Raw genomic sequence first — 18776 nt, 5'->3', positions numbered from 1 at the left:
GTGGTTGTGTGTGTGAGAAGGGGTGGTTGTGTGTGTGAGAAGGGGTGGTTGTGTGTGTGAGAAGGGGTGGTTGTGTGTGTGAGAAGGGGTGGTTGTGTGTGTGAGAAGGGGTGGTTGTGTGTGTGAGAAGGGGTGGTTGTGTGTGTGGGGGGGGGTGGTTGTGTGTGTGGGGGGGGGTGGTTGTGTGTGTGGGGGGGGGTGGTTGTGTGTGTGGGGGGGGGTGGTTGTGTGTGTGTGTGGGGGGGGTGGTTGTGTGTGTGTGTGGGGGGGGGTGGTTGTGTGTGTGTGTGGGGGGGGGTGGTTGTGTGTGTGTGTGAGGGGGGGGTGGTTGTGTGTGTGTGTGAGGGGGGTGGTTGTGTGTGTGTGTGAGAAGGGGTGGTTGTGTGTGTGTGAGAAGGGGTGGTTGTGTGTGTGTGAGAAGGGGTGGTTGTGTGTGTGAGAAGGGGTGGTTGTGTGTGTGAGAAGGGGTGGTTGTGTGTGTGAGGGGGTGGTTGTCTGTGTGTGTGTGTGAGGGGGTGGGTGTCTGTGTGTGTGTGTGAGGGGGTGGGTGTCTGTGTGTGTGTGTGAGGGGGTGGGTGTCTGTGTGTGTGTGAGAGGGGGTGGGTGTCTGTGTGTGTGTGAGGGGGGTGGTTGTGTGTGTGTGAGAGAAGGGGTGGTTGTGTGTGTGAGAAGGGGTGGTTGTGTGTGTGAGGGGGTGGTTGTCTGTGTGTGTGTGTGAGGGGGTGGTTGTCTGTGTGTGTGTGTGAGGGGGTGGTTGTCTGTGTGTGTGTGTGAGGGGGTGGGTGTCTGTGTGTGTGTGAGAGGGGGTGGGTGTCTGTGTGTGTGTGAGAGGGGGTGGGTGTCTGTGTGTGTGTGAGAGGGGGTGGGTGTCTGTGTGTGTGTGAGAAGGGGTGGTTGTGTGTGTGTGTGAGAAGGGGTGGTTGTGTGTGTGTGAGAAGGGGTGGTTGTGTGTGTGAGAAGGGGTGATTGTGTGTGTGAGAAGGGGTGGTTGTGTGTGTGAGGGGGTGGTTGTCTGTGTGTGTGTGTGAGGGGGTGGGTGTCTGTGTGTGTGTGTGAGGGGGTGGGTGTCTGTGTGTGTGTGAGAGGGGGTGGGTGTCTGTGTGTGTGTGAGAGGGGGTGGGTGTCTGTGTGTGTGTGGGGGGGTGGTTGTGTGTGTGTGAGAGAAGGGGTGGTTGTGTGTGAGAGAAGGGGTGGTTGTGTGTGTGAGAAGGGGTGGTTGTGTGTGTGAGGTGGGGGTGGTTGTGTGTGTGAGGGGGTGGGTGTCTGTGTGTGTGTGTGAGGGGGTGGGTGTCTGTGTGTGTGTGAGAGGGGGTGGGTGTCTGTGTGTGTGTGAGAGGGGGTGGGTGTCTGTGTGTGTGTGAGAAGGGGTGGTTGTGTGTGTGTGTGAGAAGGGGTGGTTGTGTGTGTGAGGGGGGGGTGGTTGTGTGTGTGAGGGGGGGGTGGTTGTGTGTGTGTGAGGGGGGGGGTGGTTGTGTGTGTGTGAGAAGGGGTGGTTGTGTGTGTGTGTGTGAGAAGGGGTGGTTGTGTGTGTGTGTGAGAAGGGGTGGTTGTGTGTGTGAGGGGGGGGTGGTTGTGTGTGTGAGGGGGGGGTGGTTGTGTGTGTGTGAGGGGGGGGTGGTTGTGTGTGTGTGAGAAGGGGTGGTTGTGTGTGTGAGGGGGGGGTGGTTGTGTGTGTGTGTAAGGGGGGGTGGTTGTGTGTGTGTGTGTGGGGGGGGGTAGTTGTGTGTGTGTGTGAGGGGGGGGGTGGTTGTGTGTGTGTGTGAGGGGGGGGGTGGTTGTGTGTGTGTGTGAGGGGGGGGTGGTTGTGTGTGTGTGTGAGAGGGGGTGGTGTGTGTGTGTGAGAGGGGGTGGTGTGTGTGTGTGAGAGGGGGTGGTGTGTGTGTGTGAGAGGGGGTGGTGTGTGTGTGTGAGAGGGGGTGGTGTGTGTGTGTGAGAGGGGGTGGTGTGTGTGTGTGAGAAGGGGTGGTGTGTGTGTGTGAGAAGGTGTGGGTGTCTGTGTGTGTGTGAGAGGGGGTGGGTGTCTGTGTGTGTGGGGTGGGTGGTTGTGTGTGTGTGAGAGAAGGGGTGGTTGTGTGTGAGAAGGGGTGGTTGTGTGTGTGAGAAGGGGTGGTTGTGTGTGTGAGGGGGGGGTGGTTGTGTGTGTGAGGGGGTGGGTGTCTGTGTGTGTGTGAGAAGGGGTGGTTGTGTGTGTGAGAAGGGGTGGTTGTGTGTGTGGGGGGGGTGGTTGTGTGTGTGGGGGGGGTGGTTGTGTGTGTGTGTGGGGGGGGTGGTTGTGTGTGTGTGTGGGGGGGGGTGGTTGTGTGTGTGTGTGTGGGGGGGGTAGTTGTGTGTGTGTGTGAGGGGGGGGGTGGTTGTGTGTGTGTGTGAGGGGGGGGGTGGTTGTGTGTGTGTGTGAGGGGGGGGGTGGTTGTGTGTGTGTGTGAGGGGGGGGTGGTTGTGTGTGTGTGTGAGGAGGGGTGGTTGTGTGTGTGTGTGAGGGGGGTGGTTGTGTGTGTGTGTGAGAAGGGGTGGTTGTGTGTGTGTGAGAAGGGGTGGTTGTGTGTGTGAGAAGGGGTGGTTGTGTGTGTGAGAAGGGGTGGTTGTGTGTGTGAGGGGGGGGGTGGTTGTGTGTGTGAGGGGGGGGTGGTTGTGTGTGTGTGTGAGGGGGGGTGGTTGTGTCTGTGTGTGAGGGGGGGTGGTTGTGTGTGTGTGTGAGGGGGGGGTGGTGTGTGTGTGTGTGAGAGGGGGTGGTTGTGTGTGTGTGAGAGGGGGTGGTGTGTGTGTGTGAGAGGGGGTGGTGTGTGTGTGTGAGAGGGGGTGGTGTGTGTGTGTGAGAGGGGGTGGTGTGTGTGTGTGAGAGGGGGTGGTGTGTGTGTGTGAGAGGGGGTGGTGTGTGTGTGAGAGGGTGTGGTGTGTGTGAGAGGGTGTGGTGTGTGTGTGAGAGGGGATGGTGTGTGTGTGTGAGAGAGAGGGTGTGTATGTGTGTGTGAGAGAGAGGGTGTGTATGTGTGTGTGAGAGAGAGGGTGTGTATGTGTGTGTGAGAGAGAGGGTGTGTATGTGTGTGTGTGTGAGGGGGGGTGGTTGTGTGTGTGTGTGAGGAGGGGTGGTTGTGTGTGTGTGTGTGAGGGGGGTGGTTGTGTGTGTGTGTGAGGGGGGTGGTTGTGTGTGTGTGTGAGGGGGGTGGTTGTGTGTGTGTGTGAGGGGGGTGGTTGTGTGTGTGTGTGAGGGGGGTGGTTGTGTGTGTGTGTGAGGGGGGTGGTTGTGTGTGTGTGTGAGGGGGGTGGTTGTGTGTGTGTGTGAGAAGGGGTGGTTGTGTGTGTGTGAGAAGGGGTGGTTGTGTGTGTGTGAGAAGGGGTGGTTGTGTGTGTGTGAGAAGGGGTGGTTGTGTGTGTGTGAGAAGGGGTGGTTGTGTGTGTGTGAGAAGGGGTGGTTGTGTGTGTGAGAAGGGGTGGTTGTGTGTGTGAGGGGGGGGGTGGTTGTGTGTGTGAGGGGGGGGTGGTTGTGTGTGTGTGTGTGAGGGGGGGGTGGTTGTGTGTGTGTGTGTGTGAGGGTGGGGTGGTTGTGTGTGTGTGTGTGAGGGGGGGGTGGTTGTGTGTGTGTGTGAGGGGGGGTGGTTGTGTGTGTGTGTGAGCGGGGGGTGGTGTGTGTGTGTGAGAGGGGGTGGTGTGTGTGTGTGAGAGGGGGTGGTGTGTGTGTGTGAGAGGGGGTGGTGTGTGTGTGTGAGAGGGGGTGGTGTGTGTGTGTGAGAGGGTGTGGTGTGTGTGTGTGAGAGGGTGTGGTGTGTGTGTGAGAGGGTGTGGTGTGTGTGTGAGAGGGTGTGGTGTGTGTGTGAGAGGGGATGGTGTGTGTGTGTGAGAGAGAGGGTGTGTATGTGTGTGTGAGAGGTGGGGATGGTGTGTGTGTGTGAGAGGTGGGGATGGTGTGTGTGTGTGTGAGAGGTGGGGATGGTGTGTGTGTGTGTGTGTGTGTGAGAGGTGGGGATGGTGTGTGTGTGTGTGTGAGAGAGGTGGGGTGGGTGTGTGTGTGAGAGAGGTGGGGTGGGTGTGTGTGTGAGAGAGGTGGGGTGGGTGTGTGTGTGAGAGAGGTGGGGTGTGTGTGTGAGAGAGGTGGGTGTGTGTGTGTGTGTGAGAGAGGTGGGTGTGTGTGTGTGTGTGTGAGAGGTGGGGTGGGTGTGTGTGTGTGAGAGGTGGGGTGGGTGTGTGTGTGTGTGAGAGGTGGGGTGGGTGTGTGTGTGTGAGAGGTGGGGTGGGTGTGTGTGTGTGAGAGGTGGGGTGTGTGTGTGTGTGTGAGAGGTGGGGTGTGTGTGTGTGTGTGTGAGAGGTGGGGTGGGTGTGTGTGTGTGTGAGAGGTGGGGTGGGTGTGTGTGTGTGTGAGAGGTGGGGTGGGTGTGTGTGTGAGAGGTGGGGTGGGTGTGTGTGTGTGAGAGGTGGGGTGGGTGTGTGTGTGTGTGTGTGAGAGGTGGGGTGGGTGTGTGTGTGTGTGTGAGAGGTGGGGTGGGTGTGTGTGTGTGTGAGAGAGGTGGGGTGGGTGTGTGTGTGTGAGAGAGAGAGGAGGGTGGTTGTGTGTGTGTGTGAGAGGGGGTGGTTGTGTTTGTGTGTGTGTGTGAGAGAGAGATGATGTGTGTGAGAGAGAGGGATGGTGTGTGTGTGAGAGAGGGATGGTGTGTGTGTGAGAGATGGCCGTGGATTGTGTGGGAGAGAGAGAGGGGGGGTTGTGTTTGTGAGGGGGGGATTGTGTCTGAGTGGGAGAGAGAGATAGAGAGGGGTTTGGGAGAGAACTAGACAGGGGATTATGCATATGTGTGTGTGGGTGAGATGGAATGGGGATTTTGTGTGTGTGAGAGACAGCTGTAGAGAGGGGATTGTGTGTGTGTGAGACAGATAGGGGATTGTGTGTGTGTGACATGCATGGAGAGGGGATTGTGTATGTGTGACAGGCATGAGGAGGGGATTGTCTGTGTGTGTGACAGAGGCATGAGGAGGTGATTGTGTGTGAGACAGAGGCATGGAGCGGGGATTGTGTGTGTGTGACAGAGATGGAGGGGGGATTGTGCTTGTGTGTGTATATGTGAGAGACAGAAGGGATTGAGAGAGTCGGTGTGTCTGTGACAGAGAAGAGATTGTGTATGTGTGTGACAAGGCATTATGAGTGTGTGTATGTGTGTGTGAGATAGAGAGGGGATTGTGCGTGTGAGACAGAATACAGAGGGGATTGTGTGTGTGTGTGCATGAGAGAGAGCGCTATATGTGTGAGACACAGATTGAGAGGGGATTGAGTGTGCGTGACAGAGATGGAGAGGGGATTGTGCATGTGTGACAGATGGCGAGGGGATTGTGTGTGTGAGACAGGGAGGGCAATGTGTGCTTGTGGCAGATGAAGAGGGGATTGTGTTTGTGTATGTGACAGAGAGATGAAGAGGGGATAGTGCATGCGTGTGTGAGACAGAGATAGGGGAATGTGTGTACGTGGGGTGGAGAGATAGAGTGGGGAGTGTGTGTGTGTGTTTGAGAGACAGAGAGGGCAATGTGTGTGAGAGCGGGGGGATTGTGTGTGTGTGAGAGACAGATGGAGAGGGGATCGTGTGTTTGTGTGTGTGACGGAGAGATAGAGGGGATTGTGTGTGTGTGACAGAAAGATAGGGCATTGTGTGTGTGAGACAGAGAGGGGATTGTGTGTGAGAGACACACAGGTAGAGAGAGGGGATTGTGTGTGTGACAGAGATAGAGAGGGATTGTGCTTTTGTGTGTTTGACAGAGAGATTGAGAGGGGAATGTGTGTGTGCATGACAGAGACAGAGAGGGGTTTGTGTATGCTTGTGAAACAGAGATAGAGAGGGCATTTGTGTATGTCTGTGTGTGACTGAGAGACAGAGAGAGGATTGTGTGTGTGGCAGAGAGATAGGGAGGGGATTGTGTGTGAGACAGAAATAGGGAGGGGATTGTCTGTGTGTGTGTATATGAGCGACAGATAGGGAGGGGATTGTGTTTGTGTTTGTATGCATGAAAGGGAGGAGGGACTGTGTGTGAGAGAGGGAGGGTGCAGGTGTTTGGGTGTGGAATTGAGAGGGGTGTGTGTATGGATTTGAAAGAGGGGGATTTTTGTGTGGATTTGAGAGAGGGTGTGTGTTTGTCTTTTTGAAAGTTTGGGTGTGTGCGCATTTGAGAGAGGGAATGTGTGTGTGCGCGCATTTGCAAGAGAAGGGTGCATGTGTGCCCATTTGCACGAGTGGAGGTATGTGTGTGCGTTTGCAAGAGAATTTGTGTGGGCGTATTTTTGAGAGTGTGTGTGTGTGCAGCAAACTGCCAAACCTTCAGGACAATCGACCATAACGCCACACAGACCTGACCTGGCAACCTCTGCAGAAGATCTACATGGATACTACCGTCACATATGGGTACACCACCCACTACGTACACAGCAGTACTGGTGACTCAGTCAGTGTTGCCTGTCTTATACGATGCAGGCAAGGTTGCCCTGAAGCATGGTACCTTTGTGAGACCTTGCAGACACTACGATAACGGATGAATGGACACCACACAACAAGTGACAATGCAAAATCACTGAGCAGTGGCTGATAGCTAAATTCCCTACCCATGAGGACGGTCTCAAGCGTGGGGTTCATGTCACACTACGGGTAACCTGCCAGACTATATACTCCCAGACACTGACTCTCTCACACAGACTCTCGTGCGCACAATTCTACAGACCCTCTCCCATACACAGGCACACTCTCTCAAATACACATGTGCGCGCACACACACGCTCTCGCGCGTGTACACACAGATGCTCGCACGCACACACGCTGGGGGGAATTATTTCATTCACGATTCGTTCCTGTCAAAATAATTGAAACCAGACCTCTGCTTAAAACATAGATTTGAATTGTGTTGCACTCGTACAGTGCATTGTCTAACCTGAGATATCACTTCTTGCATGTTGATAAAACCTTTAATTATCTCAGGGCAAAGACTTGAAAGGAATCTAGGTTTTGCATTTTAATCAGCATTCTATCTCCAAACTCATTAAAAGATTCAACAAGGGCAGCTAGATTTAAAGTTGTTAACTTGTTGCTTATAAATACTGTGTCTTAGACATCCCTGTCATACCATGCCTGAGGAAGAAGTGGAGCTCTGGAAGCTTGCAATTTCAAATAAACCTATTGGACTATAACCTGGAGTCATTTTATTTTTGACCTTGTCCACACCAGTCCAACTCTGGCATCCACATCAAGTGCACCGAGGTGATAGATATCAACAATACTAAATAAATACTAAATACTAAAATGATTACACTTTTGTTGATGAATATAGAAAGCAGAATGTTTAAGATTTTACAAGTTTTTTCCTTCTGTCCCCTCAGAAGGTGTCTGTGAAATATGGCTGACTAGTGAAGACACAGGGGCATATGGAAGAGACATTGGGACAGACCTTCCAACACTGCTTTGGAAACTGGTGGAAGTAATTCCTGAGGGAGCAATGCTGAGGCTTGGTATGACCAATCCTCCATATATTTTAGAACATCTGGAGGTAAGGAAAGTTGTTGTTAGTAGCCTTAGAATACCCTTTAACTTGACCTGCAAAAACTGTAAGTCTTTGTTTTATTCTAATGCAGCACAACACTCAGCTTTGCAGAATCTCAAGTTGAAGTTGAGTAATGTAGTTTTCCCATGATGGTGCATATTGTCATGTGCAGCATGAGTGCAAAATAAATCCATAAGCTATAAAAAGGAGCAACAGGCTGATAAACGAATAGCCTGGAGTCAGTGGTCTGCAGACTAAATTGTTCTCATTTTTAAATGAAAAACAACCTCTGTTGTTTTATTTGTGGTAAGTCTCTAGCAGAAAGTTTCTTGATTACTTTTTGTAACTGTATTACCATTGTCTCCCCCTTAGGTTGCACCCAATTCCTAGTTGAGTTTCTTTCTGATCGACTTTTCTAGCATGTCCTCTATATAAATGTTAAAAATCACACAACACCAGGTTATAGTCCAACAGGTTTAATTGGAAGCACACTAGCTTTCGGAGCGACACTCCTTCATCAGGTGATTGTGGAGGGCTCGATCGTAACACAGAATTTATAGCAAAAATTTGCAGTGTGATGTAACTGAAATTATACATTGAAGAATTGATTGTCTGTTAAGCCTTTCATCTGTTAAAATACAGTGATAGTTTCACTTCTTTCATGTGTAAATCACAAAACCCTTTTTTTAAAGTTGCATTCTCGGGTTAGCTGTTAACAATGGTGATAGCTAGATAATGTGTTGAAGGTGTTAGTCCCCTGTGTTCTCTGTCTATGACCTGATGTTTAGATTGATTCCAATCTAAAAAGTGAAATTACATAAATACATGCAGTTTTTGAGCTCAGAGTTCGACATGAATCTATGTGGTTTTTGAGCAAAGTGCAATGTAACTTTATACCAAAAAAATTCACCACACACAATATATATGTGTGCATGTGGGTCTTTGTCTGTCTCTGTGTGTGTCTGTCTGGGGTGGGGGTTGTGAGTGTGAGAAAGTGTGTGTGTGTCTGTGTGTAGTGAGTGCAGAGTGTCTTAAGTCGGTGAGGGGGTGTATGTGTGGGAGTCTGTGTGTGTGTGTGTGTGTGTGTGTGTGTGTGTGTGTGTGTGTGTGTGTGTGTGTGTGTGTGTGTGTGTGTGTGTGTTCAGCCTCGGACCTTCGGGTGACCATCCTCCAAGGTGGACTTCGGGACAGGCAGCAGAGGAAAGTGGGTGAGCAGAGGCTGATAGCTAAGTTCGGTACCCATAGGGAGGGCCTCAACCGGGACCTTGGGTTCATGTCACATTACAGGTGATCACCATTGCACTACACTCACACGCACACGGACACAGATACACACAGACACTCACACACACCCTTATAGACACACAGACTCCCACACATACACCCCCTCACAGACTTAAGACACTCTCCACTCACTACACACAGACACACACACACACTTTCTCACACTCACAACCTCCACCCCAGACAGACACACACAGAGACAGACAAAGACCCACATGCACACATATATATTGTGTGTGGTGAATTTTTTTGGTATAAAGTTACATTGCACTTTGCTCAAAAACCACATAGATTCATGTCGAACTCTGAGCTCAAAAACTGCATGAATTTATGTAAAACTCTGTTATTTCACTTTTTAGATTGGAATCAATCTAAACATCAGGTCATAGACAGAGAACACAGGGGGTAACACCTTCAACACATTATCTAGCTATCACCATTGTTAACAGCTAACCCGAGAATGCAACTTTAAAAAAAGGGTTTTGTGATTTACACATGAAAGAAGTGAAACTATCACTGTATTTTAACAGATGAAAGGCTTAACAGACAATCAATTCTTCAATGTATAATTTCAGTTACATCACACTGCAAATTTTTGCTATAAATTCTGTGTTACGATCGAGCCCTCCACAATCACCTGATGAAGGAGCGTCGCTCCGAAAGCTAGTGCGCTTCCAATTAGACCTGTTGGACTATAACCTGGTGTTGTGTGATTTTTAACTTTGTACACCCCAGTCCAACACCGGCATCTCCGAATCTGTATAAATGAGCCATTTCAGGGTTGGCCTTTCCTGAGTTTAGTGACTAAGTCCTTTTGTTTTCACAGACTTGTCATCTTTCTTTCATGTTGCTGTTGTGCAGGAAGCAGATTTTAACCTGTGCTAACAATCCTATTAACAGAGGCCATGAACTCTGTTTTCAATTTGATTAAATTGAGCCCATCCCAACAATGGTTACAGCGTTCAAGGAGCATTTAAGAATAAAAATGCAGCTGAATATTTTTCAATACTATATGTAATATTCAGTACTGTTGTTTGTGCATTTCTCTTCTTCTCGTGGAAAGCAAAATTGCTAGCATATTCATCTTCAGTTGCTAATGTAAGAAACGGTTTATGTTTTTCTAACAGTTTTTTTTTAAAAACTAGCATGAGCTTAAATCACTATACACTTTTTAGATTCACTTTTGAAGCCAGAGAAAAATATACCTGTCATAATCTGACTTTCATGTTGAAATTTTGAAATATCTCAAAATACCTCTCATTTTTAGCATAGAACATTGAATTGGACCTGACCTATTCTGTATGTACAATGTTTTACAACATAAAACTGTCTTATCTAATTTGCCTCCCCTGCCAGTTCCCAAAGCATTTATCGCACTTTTCAAAGCAAGCAACTAATTTTATTTTGAACTAATTCTTAGACTCTGAGTAAACAATGATTTCAGATAAATGTTTTCATTTTGTGAGGAAATTTGGCTTAATTTGATAATCGTTCAAGGGACAATGACATTAAGTACCTTTGTTAGGTTCCACTGTAATGGATAGAATCAGCAATGCTGCTCCTTTGAAAAATGTGGCATTCTATCTGAGAGTTTTGTTAGAAAGTCCAGCCATGAGTCAGTTGCTACAGCTTGCATTCCTTAAATGTATACTTGCAGTTTATATTGACAATTTAACTTTTTCATGTTCTGTTTTGGTTTGGTTGCCTAAGACTGAATAATATACACGAGGAGGGAATGCGGGAACCAATGGATTCCTTAATCTGTGGGATGCCAATGTGTGGTTCCCAATTGGAATTATTGCTTCCTTGAATTTTGTTGGGTAGAGGTTCGGAAAGGACTGCCATTGGTACTGTTACCTATTAATGGGTTAATCCTCCATTAGATAATTGAGGTGAATGGAGATATGGGAAAATTAATGAAAACACAAATTTGACCTTTATATGTAGCTATCATAAAAGCAGAGGCATATTTATTCTGAATGTGCAACTGAAACGTACTGTGCACTTAATACTTTTCTACTCTCCACGTAGGATATTTCCTAAAATGCAAAGAATGATTGACACAGATTACCAAAAAGACCTTATCAGTTTATGTCGCTCCAGCTTCCATAAACCATCAACTAATTTAACTAATTGTAAAAATAGTTTTTTTATTCTTTCCACCATCACCTTGCCCTTTCAAATAAATCATTGTTAACACTTAGTACAGTGAAATTTGTAACCAATAAATGTAAGTATGTTCCAGTCACAAATATCTGACTCTTAGAATAGAAATTTCAACATTTGAGTTCTACTTGACAGGGACACTGAAACCCTGTTCATTTTGCCATCTTTTACTCTGGTATAAAGTTGTCACTGCAGTCATAACGATGATATTGATCACAGGGCATCCCACTGCTGCTGTGTTTTCCATTCTTCACATACAGAACAACCTTTGATAAAATTCATATCGGAAGTTTAGTTTGAACCATATATCCATTCTGCTCTTTGAGCTGATAATATTCAGCTGTACAAAATAGCTTCACAGCAAAATCCGTCTGACGAGTTTATTTCTGTCAGTGCTGCACCAGGATATGTGGAAGGGAACTTAATGGGTGCAGAAGATCAACAGTTGGATTGTGTTTTATCCTTCTGGTCGGACTGAAACCTAGAACCTTTTACGGTTTGTAGACTTGAGAAGAGTTGAAAGTTTCAATTATACTGAACTGCCTCTCTTTCAAAAAGGTAATCAATTATATCTCCGCCACTGCTTAAGAATACACTGTAACCCGTCTTGTGGCTTGATGGAGGTTGACGCTATCATTGATTTCCTTCTGTTCCACCAATCGGGTTTCTAGGCCACATCTATATATCGTAATTTGCATGTGTTGAGGTAGGAATGGAGCAAATTATCTCATTCCTGTTGACTTTGGGCCTATGAAATCCAGCTTGGGGTGTAGATACTGTGTTAAAGATTCCCAATTAAATTTTTTCATGGTCATGGGTTATAGAGTAGAAGTTAATGCAGCCTGAGTTGTGTTGTGATAGTATTGACTTCCTTTTAAGATATGGAAGGAGGGTTCATTGAAATGTAACTTTGTAATAAAGAGAACTCGGCCATTAAATCATTAACCTGTAAACTCTAACCTGTAGTCTGAAAAGAATGCAGGGGTCATGTCTTAGCAATTTGAATTTTTCAAATAGTTAATCAAATGTGTAGGTGAGGACAATACATTTGATATAGTCTACTTGGAAAACTTTTGATAAAGTCTTCCTTGGGAGACTGATAGCAAAGGTAAGAGCCCATGAGGTCCAAGGCAATATGGCAAGTTGGATACAAAATTGGCTGAGTGACAGGAAGCAGAGGGTGATGGTTGAGTGTGCCTTTTTATAACTGGAAGCCTGTGTCCAGTGGGTTCTGCAGGGATTGGAGTTCAGGCCCTGCAACTTCTGGTATATATAAATAATTTACTCTTGATGAAGGAGGGTTAATCAGTAAATTCATGGATTATGCGAAAATTGGTACGGTGGTAAACAGTGAGGAGAATAGCCTTAGATTACAGGAGGTTATAGTTGAGCTAATCTATAGCAAATGGAATTCAATCCAGATATTTGCAAGGTAATGTACTTGTGCAGCACAGATCAGGCAAAGGAATACATGAGAAACATGAGGATCCTGTTTGTCCACCGGCCCCTTCAGGGAATAGGACAGGTCGATAAAATAGTTCAAGTGGCAAAAAAAACAAAGAACTACGGATGCTGGAAATCAGGACAAAAACAGAAATTGCTTGAAAAACTCAGCAGGCCTAGCAGCATCTGTGGAGAGAAATCAGAGTTAATGTTTCGGGTCCAGTGACCCCCCTCCACAACATCTGTAGGCATATGGGATACTTTCCTTGGTGATCTGAGGCACAGAGTTTAAGAGCAGGCAATATATGCTGGCAATATATAAAAAGATGGTTAGAACACAGCCAGAGTATTGTGTGCTGTTCTGGCATCCACGTTATTAGGAGCAATTTGATTGCATTGGAGATCTACCAGAATGTTGCCTGAGCTGGAGAGCTTTAGTTGTGAAGAGCAATTGGGCAGGTTGTTTTCCTTGGAACAGAAAAGACTGAGGGAGGGGGCACGATTGAAATGGAAAAACTTATGAGGTGAATGAAGAGGGTAGACAGCAAGAAATATATCCCCTTGGTGGAGGGATCAGTGATCAGAGGCATAGATTTAAGGTAAGGAGCAGGAGACTTAGAGGGGAAGTTGAGGATTTTTTTTCACCTAGAGGGAGATGGGAATCTGGAAGTCAGTACCTGTAAGGGTGGTAGAGGCAGAATTCTCCTTACATTTAAATACTATTTAGATTTATACTTGCAATGCCATGGTATACAAAACCATCGGCCAAGTGATGGAAAAAGTAATTAGAATAGTTAGGTAGTTGTTTTTGACTGGTGAAGATTCAATGGACTGAAGGGCCTTTAACTGTACTCTAGATCTCTATGACTGGGATTATGGTACATTATTAGCTTAATGTACCATTCTAAAATAAAACTAGCAAAACAATTTTATTGAGAAATTACAGTGTGAGCTACATCTAACACATTTTCCTTGCAAGCAGAGAACTGCTTTAAAGCCTTATTGTGATATATCAAGTCTGCAATAGTCTTCCAAGTTTTAGCCTTCACTGGAGAAGTTGTAAAAAGGATTTTAAAAAAAATGCCAATTTTTAGCAATTATCAGGCAACATTGAACTGGTTGGATGTCTTTTCTTTGGATGAAAGAAGACTTGATAGAGACCTTTAAAATTAGCAAGGACTTATTGGGGAAAAGCCAGAATTATGGGCCATCAATACAGAATAATCTAATACTTCTAATGAGAATTTCTGGAGCAGCTGGTTTGCTCAGGGGCTGGTGAGAAATTGAAACACTTTCATATTAAAACACTTTGCAGGGGAGGCAATTATCTAATGGTATTTGTCACTGGACTGTTATAGAGCCATAGATATATACAGCACAGAAACAGACCCTTTGGTTCAACTTGTCCACGCCGACCAGATATCCTAAACAAATCTAGTCCCATTTGCCAGCATTTGGCCCATATCCCTTAAAACATTTGCTATTCAATGTCCTTGAAAATGTGGTAATTGTACCAACCTCCACCATTTCCTCTGGCAGCACCACTCTCTGCGTGAAAAGGCTGCCCCTTAGATTCCTTTTAAATCTTGCCTCTCACCTTCTAGTTTTGTACTCCCCCACCTCAGAGAAAAGACCTTCCCTATTTACCCTATCAATGCCCTTCATGATTTTATAAATCTCTGTAAGGCCACCCCTCAGTGTCCGACACTCCAAGGAAAATAGCCTGAGCATATTCAGCCTCTCCCTATAGTTCGAGCATATTCAGCCTCTCCCTACGGCTCAAACCCTCCAACTCTGGCAACATCCTTCTAAATCTTTTCTGAAGCCTTTCAAGTTTCACAACATCCTCCCTATAGGAGCGAAACCAGAATTAGAACATAGAAAAGTACAGCACAGAGCAGGCCCTTCGGTCCATGATGTTGTGCCAAAGATTAATCCTAATTGTAAAATAAAATAACCTACGCACCCCTCAATTCACTGCTGTCCATGTGCATGTCCAGCAGTCACTTAAATGAACCTAATGACTCTGCTTCCACCACCACCACCACTGGCAATGCATTCCATGCATTCACAACTCTCTGCGTAAAGAACCTACCTCTGACGTCCCCTCTATACCTTTCTCCCAATATCTTAAAACTCTGACCCCTTGTGCCAGTCAATTCTGCACTGAGGAATGGTCTCTGACTATTGACTCTATTCATGCCTCTCATTACCTTGTATACCTCGAACAGGTCACTTCTCTTCCTTCTTCTCTCCAGAGAGAAAAGTCCGAACTTAGTCAACCTCTTTTCATAAGATAAGCCCTCCAGTCCAGGCAGCATCCTGGTAAACCTTCTTTGCACTCTCTCCAAAGCCTCTGTCTTTCCGATAGTAGGGCGAGCAGAACTGGACACAATATTCCAAGTGTGGTCTCACCAGGGACTTGTAGAGCTGTAGCCAAACTTCGTGGCTCTTAAACTTGACCCCCCTGTTAACGAAAACCAAAATACCATATGTTTTGTTAACAACCCTATCCACTTGGGTGGCAAGTTTGAGGGATCTATATACTTGATTGCCAAGATCCCTCTGTTCCTCCACGCTGCCAACAATCCTGTCTTTAATCCTGCTTTCAGCATTCGAGTTCGACCTTCCAAAATTCATCACTTTGCATTTATCCAGGTTGACCTCCATCTGCCATTTCTCAGCCCAGCTCTGCATCCTGTCTAGGTCGCGCTGCAGCCTGCAGTAGCCCTCAATGCTATGAATGGCACCTCCAACCTTTCTGTCATCTGCAAATTTACCAACCCGCCCCTCAACCTCCTCATCCAAGTCATTTATAAAAACTACAAAGAGCAGAGGCCTAAGAACAGAGCCCTGCGGCACCCCACTCAACACTGACCTCCAGGCAGAATACTTTCCAGCTACAACCACTCTCTGTCTTCTGTCAGCCAACCAATTCTGAATCCAGACAGCCAAGTCTCCCTGTGTTCCATATTTCCTGATTTTATGAATGAGCCTACCATGGGGAACATTATCAAATGCCTTGCTGAAGTCCGAATACACCACATCCACTGCTTGACCTTCACCGATCTGTCTTGTCACCAGCTTAAAGAACTCAATAAGATTTGTGAGGCAGTACCTGCCCATCACAAAGCCATGCTGACTGCTTTTAATCACGCTATGCTTTTCCAAATAGTCATAAATCCTATCCCTCAGAATTCTTTCCAAAACCTGCTGACTACAGACGTAAGACTGACTGGTCTGTAATTGCCAGGGATTTCCCTATTACCTTTCTTTGAAAGAGGAACAACATTCGCCTCCCTCCAATCCTCCGGTACAACTCCTGTGGAGAGTGAGGGAGCAAAGATCTTTGCCAGCGGCTTAGCAACCTCCTTTCTCACTTCCCAGAGCAACCTAGGAAAAATCTAGTCTGGCCCTGGGGACTTATCAATCTTAATGTTTGCCAAAATTTCCAGCACATAAACTTAATCAATCTTGACCTGGTCAAGCCTGTATCCCAGCTCCTCAAAGTTCTCATTTACAATAAGGTCTGGTAGTGAAAAGCAAAGCAAAAAAACTCATTTAGGGCTTCCCCAATCTGTTCAGATTCCACGTGCAAGTTGCCTATGTTATCCCTGATCGGCCCTACCTTCTCCCTGATCATTCTCTTATTCCTCACGTATGAGTAAAATGCCTTAGGGTTCTCCCTAATCCTTCCTGCCAAGCCTTTTTCATGCCCCCTCCTGACTCTCCTCAGTCCATTTCTGAGCTCCTTTCTAGCAAGCCTGTAATCCTCTAAAGCTGTGCTAGACTCTTGCTTCCTCCACCTTACGTAAGCTGCCTTCTTCCTTTTGATGAGAAGCTCCTCTGTTCTCGTCATCCAACGCACCTTAACTTACCCCTTCTTACCTGTCTCAGAGGAACAAATTTGTGCATCACTTGCAACAACTGCTCCTTAAACAGTCTGCACATGTCTGCTGTGCCTTTTCTGTGGAACAATTGCTCCCAATCTCTACTTTGCAACTCCTGTCTGATAGTGTCATAATTTCCTTTTCCCCAATTAAATATCTTCCCTTGGTAACTGCTCTTTTCCCTCTCCAAGGCTTTGTACGGTAAATGTGAGGCAGTTGTGGTCACTGTCACCAAAGTGTTCTCCCACCATGAGATCTGACACCTGTCCTGGCGCATTGGTGAGCACCAAATCCAAAATGGCCTCTCCAATTGTCGGCCTGTCTACATACTGAGTAAGGAAACCCTCCTGAACACAACTGACAAAAACGGCTCCATCCAAACCATCTGCACTGAGGAAGTTCCATTTGATAGTGGGAAAGTTGAAATCACCCATAACAACAACTCTGCTACATCTGCATTTTTCCAAAATCTGCCTGCCTATGAGTTCTTCAGTCTCTCTAGTACTATTCGCAGGTCTGCAGAAAACTGCCAGTGAGGTGGCTGCTCCCTTGCTGTTCCTAACTTCCACCCATACTGACTCAGTCGACAAACCTTCCTCAACAACCTTCATTTCTGTAGCTGTGATGCACTCTCCGATTAGCAATGCTACATCCCCTCCTCTTTTTCCACCCTTCCTGTTCTTTTTAAATGTTCTAAACCCTGAAACATCTGGCAATCAGTCCTGCCCCTGTGAAATCCATGTCTCCATTATGGCCACAACATTGTAGCCCCAAGTACTGATCTATGCTCCAAGTTCATCACTCCTATTTCTGACACTCCTTGTGGTAAAGCAGACACACTTTAACCGACCCCTTTGATTTATCACATGAGAAACCTTCCCAATAAATTCACTACATCCTGACACTGCCCCATCTACAACTGCCCCCCTCTCAGATATGTAGCTCTGATTGCCACCCTCTCGCCAAACTAGTTTAAGCCTCCCAAACCACACGAGCAAATCTCCCACCCAGTACATTTTGTGTCCCTCCAGTTCAGGTGCAACCTGTCCTTCATGTACAGGTCCCACCTTCCCCAGAAAGCACCCCAATGGTCTAGGTTACTGAAGCCCTCCCTCCTGCACCAGCCTCGCAGCCATGTGTTAAGTTGCATTCGCTGACTGTTCCTCACCTCACTATCTCGTGGTACAGGAAGCAAACCCAAGATCACTACTCTACTCGTCCTGCTCTTCAGCTTCCAACCTAGCTTTCTGTAGACACTTTTCAGACCCTCAATCCCTTTCCTGGCAATATCATTGGTGCCAATATATGCCACGATTTCTGGTTGCTCATCCTCCCCCTTCAGAATCCTACAAACCCGGTCGGTGACATCCCGCACCAGGGAGGCAACATATTTTCCGCGAGTCCTGTTCCTGACCACAAAATCTCCTGTCAATCCGTCTAACTATTGAGTCCCCTACCACTAGCGCTTTTATATTCTCCCCCCTTTCCTTCTAAGTCACAGTGCCAGGCTCAGTGCCAGAGACCTGACAACTATGGCTCCCCCGGTAGGCTATTCCCACCAGCAGTATCCAAAATGATATACTTATTGCTGAGGGGAACGGCCACAAGGGATCCCTGTCCTATCTGTTGGTTCCCTTTCCTCCCCTTGACTGTAACCCAGCTGTCCTTACCCTGTGTCTGAGGAGTGACCACCTCCCTGTACATCCTCTCAATTTCTCCCTCAGCCTCCCAGATGAGTTCAGCCGTAGTTCATCCAGCTCCAGTTCCCTAACTCAGTTTTTGAGGAGCTGAAGTTAGGTGCTCTCACCCACTTAAAACCTTCCCAGCAGCCCTCGTTTCTCTCTGCCCTCTCTTCTCGCCGCTCTGTTCAAAAAATTTAATTTTTACTCACCTTCCCAGCAGTCCTCTGCTCCTCCTTCGCACCTCTTGACAAATTACATGCAGTAATCCAAAAGTGGCATAACCAATATTCTGTACAGCCACAGTATGAACTCCTAACTCGTGTACTCAATGCGCTGACCAATAAAGGCAAACATACCAAACGTTGTCTTCACTGACCTATCTACCTGTGACTCCATTTTCAAGGAACTATGAATCTACACTCCATGGTCTCTTTGTTCAGTAACACTCCCCAGGACCTTTTCATTAAGTGTGTAAATCCTGCGCTGATTTACCTTTCCAAAATGCATCACCTCACATTTATCTAAATTAAACTCCATATACCACTGCTTATCCCTTTGTACTCTGAGATAACTTTCTTCGCTGTCCACTACGCCTCCAATTTTGATGTAATCTGCAAACTTACTCACCATACCGTCAATGTTCACATCCAAATAATTTATACAAATGACTGAAAGCTGTGGAACCAACACCAATCCTTGTGGCACACCACTGGTCACAAGTGTCCAGTCTGAAAAATAACCCTCCACCACCACCCTCTGTCTTCGACGTTCAAGCTAATTTTGTATCCAAATGGTTAGTTCTCCCCGTATT

General features: G+C 46.9%; 1 protein-coding gene across 3 annotated transcripts in view; it reads left to right on the top strand.

Moving 5' to 3' along the window:
• Nucleotides 1-18776, top strand: part of cdkal1 (CDK5 regulatory subunit associated protein 1-like 1) — a 616294-nt gene that overhangs the window by 264471 nt on the left and 333047 nt on the right. For all 3 annotated transcript variants that reach the window (XM_087978607.1, XM_087978608.1, XM_087978609.1), the window contains exon 9: nt 7340-7506. In XM_087978607.1, coding sequence (XP_087834733.1) covers nt 7340-7506 — 167 coding nt within the window. The remainder of the gene's footprint in view (nt 1-7339; nt 7507-18776) is intronic.

Source organism: Chiloscyllium plagiosum, unplaced genomic scaffold (assembly GCF_037043375.1).
Source record: "Chiloscyllium plagiosum isolate Xiang-an unplaced genomic scaffold, Cpla_swu_hap1 HiC_scaffold_34, whole genome shotgun sequence".
NCBI lineage: Eukaryota > Metazoa > Chordata > Chondrichthyes > Orectolobiformes > Hemiscylliidae > Chiloscyllium > Chiloscyllium plagiosum.
This window is presented reverse-complemented; position numbering and strand designations above follow the sequence as displayed.